The sequence below is a fragment of the Thamnophis elegans genome, chromosome 2 (assembly GCF_009769535.1).
Source record: "Thamnophis elegans isolate rThaEle1 chromosome 2, rThaEle1.pri, whole genome shotgun sequence".
NCBI classification, from domain to species: Eukaryota; Metazoa; Chordata; class Lepidosauria; order Squamata; family Colubridae; genus Thamnophis; species Thamnophis elegans.
This window is the reverse complement of record NC_045542.1, coordinates 168,227,925-168,245,882: the sequence shown is the minus strand read 5'-3', so window position 1 is coordinate 168,245,882 and position 17,958 is coordinate 168,227,925. Positions and strand designations below refer to the sequence as shown.

At 44.3% G+C, this 17,958-nt stretch overlaps 1 protein-coding gene across 2 annotated transcripts; it reads left to right on the top strand.

Moving 5' to 3' along the window:
• Nucleotides 1-2,515: 2,515 nt before the first annotated feature.
• LOC116502712 (major histocompatibility complex class I-related gene protein-like) lies at nt 2,516-16,625 on the top strand. 2 transcript variants are annotated; one of them, XM_032208611.1, is made up of 7 exons: nt 2,516-2,681; nt 10,398-10,643; nt 11,122-11,394; nt 12,963-13,250; nt 13,662-13,745; nt 15,356-15,474; nt 16,278-16,625. In XM_032208611.1, the coding sequence occupies exons 1-7, from the start codon at nt 2,555-2,557 to the stop codon at nt 16,623-16,625; spliced, it is 1,485 nt and encodes a 494-aa protein (XP_032064502.1). In that variant the 5' UTR covers nt 2,516-2,554. The 2 variants fall into 2 exon arrangements, with proteins under 2 accessions (XP_032064502.1, XP_032064501.1); XM_032208610.1 differs by having other exon boundaries at nt 2,517-2,681; nt 16,275-16,625.
• The last annotated feature ends 1,333 nt before the right edge of the window (nt 16,626-17,958 follow it).

Sequence of the window (17,958 nt, the reverse complement as noted above, 5' to 3'; positions counted from 1 at the left end):
GAAACTGTTAAAGAATAGGCATAACAATCAGGGGTGGGAAACCTACCACTGGTGTTGAGTGGCACTTTAAAGAGCTCCCACAGCAAGTGGAGAAAATAAAGATAAACCATCTCCAACTTGCAGGAGAGGAATAAGAATCTGAAAAATGAGGGGTCCCTGCCGAACTATCTTCCACACTGGTTTCCTTCTATCTCACCATCCCCAAAGCTTTGCCAGCCACTCTCTATTGTCCCAAGTATCTTTTAGACCCCTCAGAGATAATGACCACCTCCCATATCCTAGGAGGCTATTGGGCCCTGAAGTGCTGAAACCTTCTGAAGTCAGGTTTGGGAATTCACCTCTCTCCTCCCAACGCTGAGTGGAATCAACCATGGAGAAAGGAGGGGAGACCTTTACAACTTCATCCAATCCAGAAAGATCTTGTGGCCCATTGAGTGAGAGCTTTGCTTCCATACTTTCTGTCCACTGAAGTAGTAAAACAGCCCAGCTGGAGAGGAGTTGAAAAATTGGTTTATTGGAAAGACCAGATTCACTGGTCTGAATGGTGGTTTATTGGAAAGAAAAGAGTCCCTAATCCCTCACACCTTGAGCAAGTCAAGTGAGGCATCTCAGGAGCTCATCAAAGGTACACAGGGTTTTGATCAAAGAAATACAGAGCATCCCCTCTCTATATGGAAAGAATCTTCAGAGTGTTGGGAAAGCCAGTTCTTAGATGAGTGGAATTGACTAAATTGATTGATATAAAGAGATATACTGCAACTTTGTTATCTTGAATCCTATAGATTAATGGTGGAAAATGTTTTACTTTAGTAGCCCAACTAAAGTCCTGAGGGTTCAACCACAACCATGAGGACTGGCTCTCCCTCACTAGGACTATTGGATGGCTATCAGCAGATGAAAGTTATACCAAATTTGGAGCCGTTAGAGTAAATAGTTAGTTTAGGAATTAAGCACCTCCCCCTTAAGGGATTCCTTTCTGGGAAATGTAGTTTTATGTCAAGTGGTCACATCTGTCTTTCTAATTGGCCACTGGGTCAGACTTCTGATTGGCTGCAAGGCAAACTTGCTACTGCAGACCAGCCAGGCTTTTTCAATTCCAGCCATGGGAGCTGCTTGCTCCCACAATAAGGGGACAAACCAGGGGTGGGTTCCTGCCAGTTGTAACCACTTCTATAGAAGAAGTTCCACAAATCTACAGTGCAGTTTAGAACCGGTTCCAGCTCCCTCCCCTGCCCGTCCGCACATCATCAAGATAAAGAGCGAGAGGAGGAATTCTGGGAGTTGAAGTCCACAAGTCTTAAAGCTGTCAAGTTTGAACACCCCTGGGTTTTTTTTCTCTAAAGGGTGAGAAAATTACAAGGGTCTTGTAATTTTACAGCTTTAAGACTTGCGTGCTTCAAATGCCAGAGTTTCTGAGCCAACATTTTGGTTGCTAAGCAAGAGCGTTGTTAAGTGAGTTTCACCACATTTTACAAGTTGGCCATGCCACCCAGTCACATGGCTGGCAAGCCACTCCTACTTGGTCACATGGCTGGCAAGAAACTCCTACTGGGTCACATGGCTGGCAAGCCACTCCCACAAAGCAGGCCACACCTACAGAAGAGGTTCTAAAAAATTTGAAACCCACCACTGGGACCAACTATTTCGTTTCACCTACCTGAATGGGAACAGGTTATGTGTACCTCAGAAGAATCTCTTCAGTGATTGTGAGTTATTGTTTTGAGAATGCCTGATGAATAAAAGTAATCTGCATGATACCCTTTCCATGGTTTGTTTGTCTGTGCCGAGCAATCTGCAGCTTGAAACAGAACAGGAGCCAGAGGAAAAAGATTTTTTCTAAGTTCCAAGCTGCAACTGGAATTGCACTCCAGACCCCATTGGAGGCCATGCAACCCCCCCCCCCCTCCTCAATGCTTTAATGGAGAGGAACCAGTGCTGCCCCTGGCTGGGCTCCGACAGCTTCAGGTAGAAATAGCACCGGGAGCGCCTGGGGGTAGCCTGGAAGGGGAACGGGGTGAAGGCAGAATTAGGGGGGTCTGGTTTGCACCTCTATCCCCCCCCTTTATATTATCCTTTACTGTGGCAACAGCTTACTGAATGTTAAGCTCTTCCTTTTATGGCGCAGGTGTGTCTGTTGGGCTGTCCGGCTAAAATGAGGTCCCGGAGAGGGGAGAGGGGGAAGAAATCCCGCCGGAAGAATTAGGAGGGCCCCGCTGTGGCTGCAGCCACACAATAGGCGCAACCAGGCTAAACCTGGCTGTTCATGCTCTTAAGAGTTGCGTGTTGTGGACTAATGAGGGTAGGAGCTTCCCTCTTCCGAAGTTTGTGACAAAAGCAGGGCTGTTGGTTTTCTTTCTTTCTTTCTTTCTTTCTTTCTTTCTTTCTTTCTTTCTTTCTTTCTTTCTTTCTTTCTTTCTTTCTTTCTTTCTTTCTTTCTTTTTCTTTTTTTGGTCTTCTGGCGGGGATTTTGTGAGGGACGGGAAATGACAGCTCACGTCGGAGCGGAGGAAACGAGTTAGGCGGGGCAACTCTTAGCGGCGCTTTCAGTTTCTGGATGCGAAGCGGGGTCTTCGGTCGCAGGCGCAAAGGGGCGCGTTGTCGGAGGGCGATGGGGCCGCCCCGGGCGCCCCTCTGGCTCCTGTGGGCTGGGCTGGGGTCCTTCGTGCCGGGCAGCCGCTGTGGTGAGTTTCTGCAAGGGTTTGCGACACCGGGTGGGAGGAAACTGAAAGCGAGAGGAGGGGGACGCCTGTCCCGCCTGGATTTCTTCCTCCACATTCACCCTCCCTGGCAAGTTCCTCTCCCAGCAGGAAACATCTCCCTTTCCTCGTCCTTCGCTCAGCCTCGTTTAAAAACCTTTTTTTATTTTAATTTGCAATCCATTCCTCTTTGTATCTGAGCAAAGAAGTGAAACGTTCAGATTTAAAGCCCCCCCCCCCCCCCCCCAGCCCAGCGTCTCTTTGGTTAAATTCGATTCCTCTGCTTTTTATTTCCTGTTATCAACTTATGGACTGGGGAACACCGGCGCAATACAAGGAATGCTTGAATAATTCGTGGCTTCTGTGGGACAATATAACATTCGGTGTTCAATTTGTCGTCAATTCGAAGTAAAATTATAAACAAGGAGTGAAAGTCTCGACTCCAGAGAAAATTTCCAAGTCACGTCTACTCCGACTCCTCCCCCCTATCTCACCCCCCCTCTAATTGGGTAAAGGTTGAGCCTCCAATCAGCTCCCTCCTTTATTTGTAAAAAAAGTTTTTCTCTTTAAAACAAACATTTCATCATTCATTAATCAATGAGTACAATTTTTTGTGCCATGATAATTATAGCTTACCACCAAATTCTTTATATACATCTATTCTTTTTTTAACATTACAACTTAACATATCTCCTGTTAAAACATTTTTCTTCCTAAATTATTTAATTTTATACTTTTTATCCATATTTATTTTCTAACCAATGATAAAATGACCTCCTATATTATAATAATCAGATTCTTCCTTTCCTTTAATTGCTCGTGTCAATCTACTCATTTCTGCACAGTCTTAATATTTTATTAATCACATTTTCATCTTTATGGATTTCTTCAGTTTTCCAATTTTGTGCAAATACAATTCTAGCCACAGTTATTACATGAATAATCAAATATACATTTTCTTTACTGTATTTCAATGGTAAGATACCCAACAAGAACAATTCCATTTTTAAGTCAATATGTTTCTGCATCATCTTCTCCAACTACATTTGAATTCTTGCCCAGTATTTTTTCACTTTTGTACGTGTCCACCATATGTGATAATATGCTGATGCCTGGAAGATGTCAGGATCTGGATGGGATTGAACAAACTTGTACTCAATCCTGACAAGACTGAGTGGCTGTGGATGCTGCCCCCGAAGGACAGTCCAGATAGTCCATCCTTAATCCTGAGGGGTGAGAATTTACACCCCTCAGAGAGGGGCCCGCAACTTGGGGGTCCTCCTGGATCCACAGCTGACATTGGAACACCATCTGTCGGCTGTGACCAGGGGGGCCTTTGCCTAGGTTCGCCTGGTGCATCAGTTGCAACTCTATTTGGATCGGGAGGCACTTCAAACGGTCACTCACGCCCTTGTCACCTCAAGACTGGACTACTGTAATGCACTCTACATGGGGCTGCCCCTGAAAAGCGTTCGGAGACTGCAACTAGTCCAGAACGCAATCGTGCGAGCGATATTGGGTGTACCAAGGTACACCCACGTTACACCTATCCTCCGCGAGCTGCATTGGCTTCCTATTGGTCTCCGGATGCAATTCAAGGTGCTGGTTATTACCTTTAAAGCCCTACATGGCTTAGGACTAGGATACCTGTGAGACTGCCTACTGCCACATACCTCCCAACAGCCGGTGAGATCCCACAGAGTGGGCCTCCTTCAGATGCCGTCAGCCAGACAGTGCCGGCTGGCGGCTCCCCGGAGGAGGGCCTTTTCTGTGGCTGCTCCGGCCCTTTGGAATGAACTACCCCCAGAGATCCGGACCTTGCCCACTCTCATGGCCTTCGGAAAAGCTGTTAAAACCTGGCTATTCCGGCAGGCCTGGGGCTGTTGACCTCACTGCTGAGGTCCAGCCCCAATCAGATTGTGTGTATGGGTGAGGTTTTAAATTGTTTTCCTTATTTTTTTATTAATTACTTTCTTTTCACTTTGTAAGCCGCCCGGAGTCCTCTGGGATTGGGCGGCCTATAAATCTATTAAATAAATACATAAATACATAAATACATAAATACATAATACATAAATACATAAATACATAAATACATAAATACATAAATACATAAATACATAAATACATAAATACATAAATACATAAATACATAAATACATAAATACATAAATACATAAATACATAAATACATAAATACATAAATACATAAATACATAAATACATAAAATGACCCCGGCGTTTGGTAGCATTTTCAACATGTGGTTGATTTGTCTTTAAACACTTTTGTCAATCTTTCAGGTGACATGTGCCTTCTATAAAACATTTTGTACAAATTCTCTCTATATGCAGTTGCCATTGTTAATTTATAATTTCATTCCCATAGTTCCTGTCATTTATCTAACTCTATCGAATATCCCCAAAATTTTCCCCATGCTATCATTGTGTCTTTTAATATGCAGTAAATAACTATACAATTTTTTAATCATTCGTTCTTCTTTTCCTGTAAATATCTCATGATATCTTCTATCATCTTCTTATGGAAACCATATATTATAAGATAATTTATCTTTTTCATATCTAGATTTATCTGCAATTTAGTATACCAAACCATGTCAATCCCTTGTTCTTCTAATTCTTTTTTCTTTTTAAGTTCCCCTTTTCTGTCAAAATATTTTTATATCTAACAATGTTTTCCATATTAATAATATTTGGATGTATTAACGCTTCCATTGTTGAAAGCCACACTGGTATCTTCAAATAGTGTTTTCTCTAACTTTCTCCCATACTACTAATAAAGCATTTCTTATATAATGTCTTTAAAAATAGCCATGTATCTACAAGAGCCAAGGTGGCGCAGTGGTTAGGGTGCAGTACTGCAGGCCACTTCAGCTGACTGTTATCTGCAGTTCAGCGGTTCTAATCTCACCGGCTCAAGGTTGACTCAGCCTTCCATCCTTCCAAGGTGGGTGAAATGAGGACCCAGACTGTGAGGGCGATATGCTGACTCTGTAAACCGCTTAGAGAGAGCTGAAAGCCCTATGAAGCGGTATATAAGTCTAACTGCTATTGCTATTGCTATTTTCCCATACCATAGGAAGGCCAAGCCAACTGTAGGTCACGTCCCTCCAATGTTAATAATCTTGTATTTCTCAGTACAATCCATTCTTTCATCCGTGATAACACTGCGGCTTGATTATATAATTCCCAATTTGGTAACCCCAAATCCACCTCTAATTCTTGTATCTTGTAACATTTTTAGATTAATTCTTGCTTTTTTCCCTTGCCATATATATTTCACTATTATTTTGTTGAGATTTTCAAAATATTGTTTCTCTAACTTTATTGGGATTGTTTGGAATGAAAAACCTATCCCAATGAAGTAAAATGTTCATCTTAATTGTTGCTATTCTTCCTATTAACGATAATTGCAAATTCTTCCATCTCTCTAACTATCTCAATCTGTCTTATCAATTTATAATAATTATCTTCCTTTATCGTTACATATCTTGCTGTTAATTGAATTCCTAAGTATCTTACTTTTTTTTAGTAATCTGAATAGCTAAATTTTCCATTGACTCCCTTTTCTGTTTCTCTGTAACATTTTTCACTAATACTTTCATTTTGTTTATTAATTTTCAACCCTGCCTCTTCACCATATTCTTCTATTCATTCTAATAGTTTTGATCCTGCTTCTTGTGAATCTTCTAAAATAAAGACTAAATCATCTGCCAATCAATGTTCCCTCTAATTTTTTTTTCAGTGTGTGCAGAAAAGTATAGTGTTTGAGTGGCACATTTTCATGCCTGAGCACCTGAATTTTTTTAGCCATAATTGCCATCAGAGCAGATGTTGGGGAGGGGGGCAAGGAGGAAAAGAGTCCCCTCCCTCTCCCTCAGACCCCCAGGAAGAAAGGAAGGGAACAAAGGGGGAGGGAAAGGAAATGGGAAAGAAGAAAAAGGAAAGGAAAGGAGAAAGGAAAAGAGAAAGGAAAGGAAAAAGAAAAGGAAAAAGAAAAGGAAAAAGAAAAGGAAAAAGAAAAGGAAAAAGAAAAGGAAAAAGAAAAGGAAAAAGAAAAGGAAAAAGAAAAGGAAAAAGAAAAGGAAAAGGAAAGGAAGATAGGACAGAAAGGGAAAGGAAAGGAGTGGAGTGGAATGGTAAGGCTCAAAAATCAAGTCTCAAGATCCCGTGGACCCCTTTGGCTTAGGCAGTCCAACTCCCTGCTGCTTCCCTCTCTCAGCAAAGGGAAGGGATCGCAGAAAGACTGCTGAGCCCAGAACGGGGCTTCAGATGACGCAATGCCTGAGAAACCTCGGATGTGCAGAGAAACACAGGCTACAACCAGTGAATTGCATTTTCCCAGGAATCGAGGAAGCCCCAGAGGACTACTTGGAATTCTCCCTTCTGCAGCGTCATCGGTCTCCAGGCAGAGTCTTCCTTGATTTCACCAATCACCAGATGGAGGAGAGAATTTGGTGCAAGAGAAAGAAGGGAGGGAGGGTGGATATTTTCAGTCATATTTTAAGACGTAAAAAACCGCGGGTGGCAGTTTGAAACTTCTGTGCGGTGTTTTCTTGTTATGTGCACGGCCGTGCAGCCGCACAGCTTAGAGGGAACATTGTTGCCAATGCCTGTAATTTATATTATTCTTTTTTAATTTTCATACTTTTTATCTCATTATCTTTGTTAGGAATATAATTCTAACGGTTGGGTTGGCAATATATAAATCATGTAACAATGCTATACCTGTTTCTTTAAATCATATTGTAAAATGTGATTGGTTGCTGTTTTCCTCAATTGGCCATAAGAGGGAGTCAGAATGACTGTTAGCTCTCTCTGTTCGTTAAATGCTGGGCTGATCTGATCTGAGTGCTGTGAGCTATTGTAAGTTTTGCAACTGTTAGCCATACCTCCCCTTCCCCTGCTGCCTTCCGATCAAACTTTTTGAATTCTTCCCCCTCCCCACACACGCACCTTTTCCAGCTGTTTCAGAGACGATTTCAACTCTGCTTTTGCCTGCCCTGCCCTCCCCTCATGAAAGGCCAGAGCTCTGAGTCAGATTGAGCTAGTTGCTCCCAGAAAACTCTAAAAAGCCTCTAAAAATGCCCTCTACAAGAGGCGAGAGAACACGTGCCTCCTTTGCATACGAAATTTTTTGCTTGTTAACCCTTGCTTAACTCTTAAAAGGCGAAAAATTGCTTATGCACAGGAGGCCCCTATTTCTCTGGCCTCCTCCTATAGTTAACACTAAGCACTGTTCCAAGTCACTGTGAATCTGGTAGCAACTACCTTGGCTTTAATTATTTAAAAAAATTCTTTAAAATTCTTTCCTTTTCCTCATGACTGGTGAGGCCACGCCTCCCCTGTCTCTAGTGACTGCACGTCCCTGGTGAGGATAAAGGATAAACCCTGTCTTGTGCCTTTCATAATATTTAACCCTCTCTATCATATCTCCATTTACCATCAACTTTGCCAATTGCTTATAATAAATTGTCTTAATCATATTTATAAATATCTCCCCAAAATTCATTTGTGTAATTGCATTATTATAAGTTGCCAGTTTACGTTGTCAAATGCTTTCTGTGCATCCAGAAAGATCAACGCCATTTGTTTTTCTGGGTGAGCTTCATAGTAATCCAGGATGTTCAGAATTATTCTCATGTTGTCTCTAATTCACCTTTTAGGCAGAAAGCTATTTTGATCTGCATGTATAAATTCATTTAACAGTATCTTGAATCTTTCAGCCATTATGAAAGCAAATATCTTATAGTCCACATTTGATAGATAAATTGGTCTATAATTTTTTATCTGTTGCAGGTCTGTATCTTCTTTCAGTATGAGTGTGATATATGCCTCCATCAATGAGTTTGGTATCTTTGCCTCTAGTAATAGTTCATAGTGTTGGTTATAACATCTTATAATGTTTTATATAACTCTGCTGGTAATCCATCTGGGCCCGGCGTTTTACCATTCTTTTGTCTTTTAATTGCCTCTGTCAGTTCCATCATCATTATCCTTTCCTCTAATGCCTTTTTAAATTTTCTGGTATTTTCGGTAATTCAGCCTTGTCTAAATATTGCTTTGTTTTTTCTCCTGAGATTGTCTCTTGTTTATAGAGTTTCTCATAATAATCCTGAATTATTATTATTTTCTCTCATACTGTCTCTTCCTCATCAATTAATTGATAGATTTACTTTTTCTCTTTCTCTTTTTTTTAATTTGTATGCCGGCCATCTTCCTGGTTTATTTGCATTTTCATTTTTTTTTTACAGGCCTTAATTTTAAGTACCAAATCCTCTTTTCCTATTAAGTTTAATTTATGTTTTTTTAGATCCGTTTGATTTCTTATTTTCTTATTTTGTGTATCTTTTTGCAGTTCCATCTCTAGTTTTTTATTCTCCTCTTCTAATTTTTTCTTTTCTTTTTGTTTCTTTTCCCCACATATGTCATTGCCAGTCCTCTAATATATGCTTTAGCTGTATCCCACACATTTTGTAGTGAGGTATCTTCTTTTTTTATTTTCTTTTAAAAAGAAAATCAACTCCTTTTCCTTGAAATGTTGAAATTCCTTCTCATTTAATATTGTTTGGTTTAATGTCCATCTTGGTTTCTTTTTTTGTCTCTTCCATGTAATTATCATCAGGTTATGGTCTGCCCATGTGCTTGCTTCTACATTTATGTCTTGTATATTATACAGTAAATCAATTGACACCAACATCATGTCTGTTCTAGACCACAACATGTGTCTCTTCAAATAAAATGTGTACTGTTTTCTATCTGAGTATCTTCCTCTCCAAGCATCTTGAATACCTAGTTCCTCCACCATTGTAAAAAAGGCTCGGGAGGTGTTTTTCAAGGCTTCTTATTTGTCTTTGTAGTTTTATAGTCCAATTCTATATCTACAATTGCATTAAAATCATCTATGACACATATGTTTTCATACTCAAATTCTATTATTTTCCTGTGTAATTTACCATAAAAATCCTCTTGATTGTGATTTGGAGCATATATCACCACTAAGAGTATTTTTTGGTATTTCAACATTATCTCAACCATTATAATTCTCCCTTCTTCATCCTCAAAAATTATTGTCTCTTTAATGTATAGTGCAAAACCTGTCTTACTTTGATGTGTAAGTGCAGTGTACAATTTCCCCATCTTTCCCCAAAAAATTTGTTGCTTTCTGTGAACTTCTTAAAAAACAAATTATATCCAATTTTAATTTCACCATTTTTTTAAAAGTTTTTTTTTCCTTCAGGAGCCTCCAAAGGAATCATTTGTCTTGCCACAATGCTGGCCACACCCCCATCAGCTCCCTCTTGAAGAGAAAAATCTCAATATGACCTGACTTTCTGTGTGTAGTGCAAGTTTCCCGGAGCCAGAAGTCTCCATACTCCATACTCTGCTGTGAAGCTCCAAGCAGCTTCTATCCTGCTGCTCCTCCATGCAGGGGGCATATGGGGTCAGATCCACAAACAGATGGGTGAACCCAGAGGTTCCCCTCCCCAGATGTGCCCAGCTGTTTCCAAAGTCACCCAAGTGTTGCTTGAGAACTTCTTTCAGGATTACTCTCATGACTGGAATCCTCCAAAGTACATCAGAAGGTTGATGTGCTTGAGACCTGCTTTTCACAATAGCATCAAGGGAGGAGCTGGAGCTGCAGACCCTTCTAATCCTATCCTTCACCCTCTCCCCTTCCAGGCTCCTCTAGGCACTCCCTGTCCTATTCCTACCTGGAGGTATCAGAGTCCAGTCAGAGGGTGCCCAAGTTCCTCTCCATGGTCCACCTGGATGATGAGCCCATCGCTCGATATGACAGTCCCACCAGGAAGTTGGTTCCTCTGGTGCCCTGGATGGAAGTGGAGGAGGCGAAGACATTTGTGGTACCTGAGATGGTGTTCAGAGCTGACCTAGAGTGGTTATCAGAACTCAACCCACAAACTGGAGGTGAGCAGAAGCAGAACTGCCTTCAAGTTCCAAATTCTCTCTCAAATCTCACTTTCCCACATCTTGTCACTTTGGTTATTGGGAAAAGAGACAAGTATGAAAAGTGGGAGACTGGGAGTTTGGGAGGCTGAGATGAGCCCCATCCCAGGAATTTAGAGCATTGCTTCTGCCTTTGACCATCAATGGCTGTAAGGAGCATAAGGATGAGACACTCTTTCTTGCAAAAGAATGAAAACCACCTCCTCTCCCCAAGATCTTCTCTCTCAGGTTCTTCATGATCTTCTAGCCCCTCATCACAAAGACTAAATGTAGTCCCGGATCACAAAAAAGACCTCCCACCCTTGAAAGAAAAAGGGGAGGAGAGACCCTTTTCCCCTTCCCTGATCAGATAGGGGAAGTAAACACTTCAATCATTGCGGGGGAAGATCTCTCGGGAGAGGAACTCTGGACTATTCTGACCCCTCTTTGTGTATTTCAGAGCTTCACACCTGGCAGGTGGTTTGGGGCTGTGAGCTCAGGGAAGATGGGAACAAAGGAGGATTTTTCTGCTATGGCTACGATGGGAGGGACTGCATCAGTTTCAATAAGGAGACCCTCACATGGGTGGAAGCTCAGCCCCAGGCCCAGAAGATCAAGGAAAAGTTAAAGGATCCAGTGAGGTTTAAGAGAAACAAAGTCTTCCTGGAGAAGGACTGCCTTGAGTGGCTACAGAAATGCCTCTCCTACCAGAAGGAGGCTCCAAAAAAGATAGGTAAGTGCTCCAATGGGCTCAGGTTGTGCAGTCTTTTTCTAGGCCTCCCCATTTTCCCCTCCTCATGTTTTCTGCCCTACACAGCCAAGCCACCCTTCATGTTCCTGCTAGAAAGAGAACTGGGAATTTATCAAAATAATCTAGGGCAATGGTGGGACTCAAATAATTTAACAACTGGTTCTCTGCCCTAATGAACTGGCTGGGTGGGCATGGATGGGTGGTCATGGGACTGGATGGGAATGTCCAACTCAACGTCACTCACAGGGGTGAGCTTACCCTGCTTGCCTGGCCTCCCGATCTCTTCTGGTCTTTGTCTATGAATTTGTCTACTACTACAATGTCTGGCTGATTATCTAATCCCTGCCTGTCCTACTGGATCCAGAACTCTCACACATCCTTAGCTCTATTATTTGCTGGCTGGGGAATTCTGTGAGTTAAAGTCCATACATCTTTCAGCAGAGAGACACTGCGGAAGAGGTGACAGACACATACCAGGAGGGTGGCCTTGCTCAGGTGCAGGAACGATGGCAGCTCTGGGGACAACTGTGGTGGAAGAGGAGAAGGAAGGGCACTTGGCAGGGTCTGCAGAGGGAGGGAGGGCTGCCACCACCACCACCCCCATCACCACCCCCATCGGCAGGCCGCCACCCATGAAGAGGCCACCTGGGTAGCTATGCAACACCAGCACTAGCTCGTGGATGATGATGCCATGCAGGGACCAGGCCTGAACCACTCTTTGCAGTTGCCCTAACAACATCCTCAGCCTCCTTAGGGCAGAGCTGGCTTTGGGTACTAGATCAGCCCCATGGGAATCCCGTTGTCTGCCGAGGAGCCCAGCTGAAGCCTCACTCACTGCCTGCTGAGTTGCCTGGACTCCCGGTGAAGGATGGGGTCCTTCAGGCACTAAGCTTGGCTGCCTGTTAATAGCTCCAGCCCCTTTGTCAGAAGTGCTTTAGGGTTTTGCCTGCACTGATGTGGCTTGCTGAGAGGGGGAGGGGTGGTTAGAGGAGTGCCAAGATAGCCTCAGGAGAGGATGGCAAAGGCGAGGAGTGCCTGGGAGAGGCAATGGGAGGGGCCAGCCAGTGGTGGGACCAGCCAGTTCTCCAAACTGCACACAAAGTTAAAAACCGAGTTGGCTGAACTGGGTTGAACGGGCTGAATCCTACCTGTGATCTATGGACATTTCCCAAAACACAGCAGGGAAAACAATCCCCAAGCCCCCCACAAAAAAAATTCTTCAAAGAAAAAGAAAAGGAAACCAAAAAGCAAGATAGTAAGACTGAGATCCAATCCTGTTTTCATGAGGAAAACCTTTACATGCTGCATGTGGGGCAGAACCAAAAATTGATTCTCTGCCCAATTTCCATCTGGAACAACTTGAACAAATTCAGATTAGGGTCTCAAAACTGAATCAAAGCCCAAGCATTGCAGTTACTTAGGTCATAGTGAGGACATGATCCCTAAGTCTACGTGTCCCTTTCAAAAATGAATCGATATCTCAGAAACTATATCCCATCTTGCCAGAAACTCTAGAGGTTGTGGGATCTCTGTTGTTGTTGTTTCTGCAGAGCCCCCAGTGGGGAAGGTGACCCGCAAGGTGGTGAATGACAGCCTGGAAGTCCTCATCTGCCAGGCCTTTGGCTTCTACCCCAAGGAGATCCAGGCCACCTGGATGAGAGACAGAGAGATCTGCCAGAATGAGACCCTCCGTAGGAACGTGGCCCCCAACTCCGACGGGACCTATTATGTCTGGATCAGCATTGAGATCGACTTCAAGGAGAGAGACCGTTTTCGGTGTTACCTGGAACACAAGGGATTACAGGAGCCCCTGGTCTTGGCCTGGAAGAACCAAACCGGTGAGAGACTGAGAGGATGTGACATGCAGAAATTGATTTTACACAGAGTTTTGAAAATCTGTGGTGGGGGCTTGTTTTCTTCTGCAACATCTCATGTTTTCAGATGGAGAGCGAGAAACGTCGTCCTGCATTTAGTAATGGGGCTAGAAGTGACTTCTGCCAGAGGAGTTAGAAATGGTAACTTAATAGCAAAAGTATGAAGATATGGGATGAGATGATTGGTTGTTGTTCTTTCTTCTGCCCTTCAAGGCCATTCCCTCCTCCCTCTGCAGCCTTGGGGGGAGGTGCTTCTTCATATGGGGGCATTTCCTGGAAGCCAGTCAAGATTGGGAAATGCTTCCATTGCACCAGCATCTCTATTTTAGGGAACTCAGCACCTGTCTAATTGAAACCATGTTTCTCCTTCTTTAGCTACAGGGTGGCAGATTACTGGGGGAACTGTGGCTATCATAATCTTTGGAGTTGTGATTGTCATCATTGCAGTTGTCCTGATATGTAAGTGAAACAAACACATCCAATGACCTCCACCCCTGTATCTTTTTGTATTGACTGAGCTGGTGTGGATGGGAGAGAGACTCCCTGAATGTCGCAGTCAGGAACCCCATGAGACCCTTCCCCACAAATAGCATTTTGAATGGGAATCGGAAAGGAAGAAGAAGCTAGGCAGCCATTTTTCAATTCCTGTAAATCTCAAAATGTTCTACATCCCTCTTGTCTGGGAGGAAGCCTCTTTGGCCTCGATGGACAGAGGGGCAAATATCAGGGCTCGGGAGTCCCCTAAATGATCTGAGAAGCACTAGAACATCCATTACCCTTCCCCTGAAGAAGATTCATGTGCCTCTTCATCTGGGAAGAGGGACTTTCAGGGAAGCTCTGAAGGACGATGGATCCATGGAGGGAGGGCCCCCTGTCCTCTGCCCCTGCAAGTTGCAATCCCACTTGGAGACACAAACAGGGTCCAAGGTCCAGCCGTGGAAGATCTGCTGCTTCCTCTGCTCTTACTCAGAGCAAAAGACATGACAGGGAGAGTGAATGTGGGAAGTGGATGTAGAAAAAATTGAGTTTCACAAAGTGCAGCTCCAGACATCCATGTAATTTTATCAGCCAGAATTTGGAAATGGTTTGCCATTTCCTTCTTCCAGGATGGGCTTTCTGGTTACTTAGATTTAGCTAAGTTGGGACAGGGGTTCTGGAGTACAAACCAAAACAAAGATCAGGAGTAAGAACTACCAAGTTTGGAATGCTTGGGGAATACCAACAATACCAACTGTCTTGCATCAATAACAGCATTCCCAGGAGTCTATCATCACTGTTTAAAATAAATTAATGTTGATTTAGGACAAGGTGTCAACTGTCCAACTAGTGAAGCCAAATCAAGGAAACACTCTCGGGAGCTTTGAATTCCCCAAAGCAAAACTTTATTGGATACACTGTATTAGTACTGAAGAAACAAAACCAGCTCTGGTTTTCCTACACAATTGCTTGTCTTGTCAAACAACAGCTTCCCGTTTCCTCCCTGGGGTGATCACATTGTCTGATTATGAGACATCTGTTTGTTACGGGAACAGTTAACTGCACCTGCAGTGGTGACCTTGATGGTTTCCATGCTTTTGTGATCTCTGCATACATTCTCAGCATTCCATTCCCCCCTCCCCACTCCCCAATTCATTGGCAAGTTGAGATGCATTAAATTTTGGAAGAAGCAAAGCGGTTCAATCTTGACACAAGGTCCTTTTGGGAACAGCCCTGCTTTTCAACAGTGAATGGCTTCAGTGGTGGTGGAAAAATAGGACTGTGACATCCCAAAGGAGTTCTAAGAGGAGCAAGGAGAATTTCAAATTGATTGTTCCTCAATAATCCCCAGGAATGATCTACTGTATTACATTTCCCTCCTGATCAACACCTCATGACAGCTAACAATTCTGCTCTTTGCCCAGAAAACAGACGGGAGCCCTCATGCATGTTTCTCAGGATGCTGGGTTATAATCCAGCCAGTTGGACCCTCTGGGCCTCCTGGAGGTCTTCAACACGAGTCCTTCTCTATCCCAGGCAGGAGCTGCTGCCCCAAAATTAACTAGCTATCCTCTCTTTTTCCCACCTATCAGACATATGTTGGAAAAAATGTCATCCCAACATGAGAACTTGCTGTGACCCTGATTCTCAAGAAAACCGACCTCCCTCTGTGGAGTTGCAGTCGATGTCCCCATGTAACGCTAGCTCAGAGGTGAGCCTGACACTTGCTGAAATCTATTTAAGAGACAAAGCTCCATGCTTAGAAAATACCTGGGAGAAAAGAAAGGTTTCTGGGGTGGATGTGTAGCCATGAAGAGATGGTGGGCTGCCTGGGGTTCCTTTTTGGCCTCAGACCCTCCTGCCCATCTCAGTCTCTCCATTCCAACAGCTCTGAGGGAAGAATGTGGGACAGGGAAGGGGCCAGGAGGACTGGAGGGGAGGGAGAGAAAAAGAACGGGGGGGGGGGTGTGGAAAAACATGGGGGGAGGGGAGCATCCAGGAAAAAAGCCTCCTGGATGAGGTTGAACTGGAGGAGTAATGGGAAAGGGATTCTAAAGGAGGGAAGTGAGGATCCCTCCCCCAAGAATTCCTCTCTCCATGGAGGGGCTGTCTCTGTGGCTGAGGATTGTAAGCCTTTCTCCAATTGGGCTGCTTGCCCCCATACCTGCCTTGGGGTTGCTGTGGGGGGAAGAGGGAGCCAAGGAGAGGAGAGAAAGATCTCTCCCTGTGAAGCACCAGGGAAATCAGAAGATCCAGGCTGTTCAAAGGGTATAAAGATTTATTGCAAGTTTAAGATTTCTGGAAAAAAAATCTGAACAATGATCAAAGCAATTTGGACGTAGATAAGAGTCAAAGAAATTCAAGGGGGCTGGACTTAAATCTCTTGTGGGCATGAAGGGACTCATGACTGATGGCACATTTGAACCCTCCTCCCTCGGCCTCAGGCTGGCCGTCTCCTACATTCCCCATACAAATCAGGGCGTTGACGTCCTCCATTTTCTCTCTCTGCAGCAGAACACAACCTCTGGAGGGCAGAGGCCCCAGATGGCTCCTCGTGGAGACGCTGCTTCAAGATTTCTCAATGGAGGAGAGCAGCAGATGATGAAGATGCTGAGGATTATGACTATCATTATCATCAACATGATAGTGAAATTGATTCTGTTCATGATTACTTTTAACTTTACGATTATTTCACATATTTGTCAGGTGACACAGAACTTATCATGGCTTATTCAGAATTTGGCTGCACACGTGGCTGGCCTGTGCATGTACTGGTATTTGCAGCTCCGTGGTGGGATTCAAAATTTTTTACTAACAGTTCTGTGGGAGAGGCTTGGTGGGCGTGGCATGGAAAGAATATAGCAAAATCCTCATTCCCCACCCCCTCTCAAAATTTCTGCTGCCGGTTCTCCAGAACCTGTCGGAACTGGCTGAATACTACCTCTAGTGCAGCCCAAATTGCATGAGTGGCAGGCTAATGGGCATGGGCTTATGTGAGTGCCAGCTTGCCTCTCATGCTGCCTGCCACTCATGCAAGGGATGCATGGGCACACCCATTGACCCACCACTCACACAAGGGCTGCATGCATGCCCTGGTCCACCATTCATACACGGAGGAGAGCCTTTTCTGTTGCAGCTCCGACCCTGTGGAACGATCTCCCCGTCGAGATACGCACCCTCACCACTGTCCAGGCTTTCCGCGCAGCCCTTAAGACCTGGCTATCCCAACAGGCCTGGGGATAAGTCTCTAATTTGCCCCACCCGAGTGTTGAATGTTGAATGCAAGTTGTGTTTTTTATTACTTTATTTATTTTGTTCACATATTGTTTGTCTTGAATTGCACCCCCTCCCTAATGATTGTAAGCCGCCCTGAGTCCCCTCAGGGAAAAGGGCGGCCTATAAATCCAAATAAAATACCAAAAAAAAAAACACCAAAATTCATGTGTGGCCCAGTTCCCCTCCCTTCTCTAGCCAGGCTGCCAAGCCACAAAGTTTGGGCACCGCTGTTCTAGTCCAACTCAAGCAGGAGACCCTATAGCTATGATAGTGAACCTATGGCACTCTTGCCACAGGTGGCACATGGAGCAATTGGTTAGCTCAAACCGGAGGTTTTGAGGCCATTTTTCGCCCAACGGAGGCTTCCTTGAAGCCTCCGGAGTGCGAAAAACCAGTCCTACAGGCAAACCAGAAATTCAAGAACGGACTTCTGGTTTGCTCATAGGGCTGGTTTTTGCCTTCTGGAGGCTTCCTTGAAGGCTCCAAGGGCAAAACCCAACCATACAAGCAAACCGGAAGTCAGTTCCTGAACTTCCAGCTTGCCTGTAGGGCCAGTAGGGCTGGTTTTTCATGCTCCGGAAGCTCCAGGGAAGCTCCGGAAGCCTCCGAAGGGCCTATGAGGGAGGAGAGGCTGTTTTCGCTGTCCCCAGGCTTCTAGAAAGCCTCTGGAGCCTGGGGAGGGTGAAAAAAGCACGGTAAAAATGGGGGGGGGAGTGCTGGCCGCACGCATATGCACGCTGGCATCATGCACATAGCTGTATGGTTGTGGCACGCCCGCACACGACCCCCTGTGCTCCCCCCCACTTTTGGCACACAAGCCAAAAAAGGTTTGCTATCACTGCCCTATAGCATTCCAGACAAGTGGCTGTCCAGCCTCTTCTTAAAAGCTTCCAGTGATGAAGCATCCAGAACTTCTCAA

Bases quoted from the DNA above. Each gene is read 5' to 3' on its own strand.
- LOC116502712 (XM_032208610.1), top strand. From the start codon at position 2,555: ATGCGAAGCGGGGTCTTCGGTCGCAGGCGCAAAGGGGCGCGTTGTCGG. The intron at 11,395-12,962 runs GTAAGTGCTCCA...TTGTTTCTGCAG, and splicing joins GGAGGCTCCAAAAAAGATAG to AGCCCCCAGTGGGGAAGGTG. The intron at 15,475-16,274 runs GTGAGCCTGACA...CTCTCTCTGCAG, and splicing joins CATGTAACGCTAGCTCAGAG to CAGAACACAACCTCTGGAGG.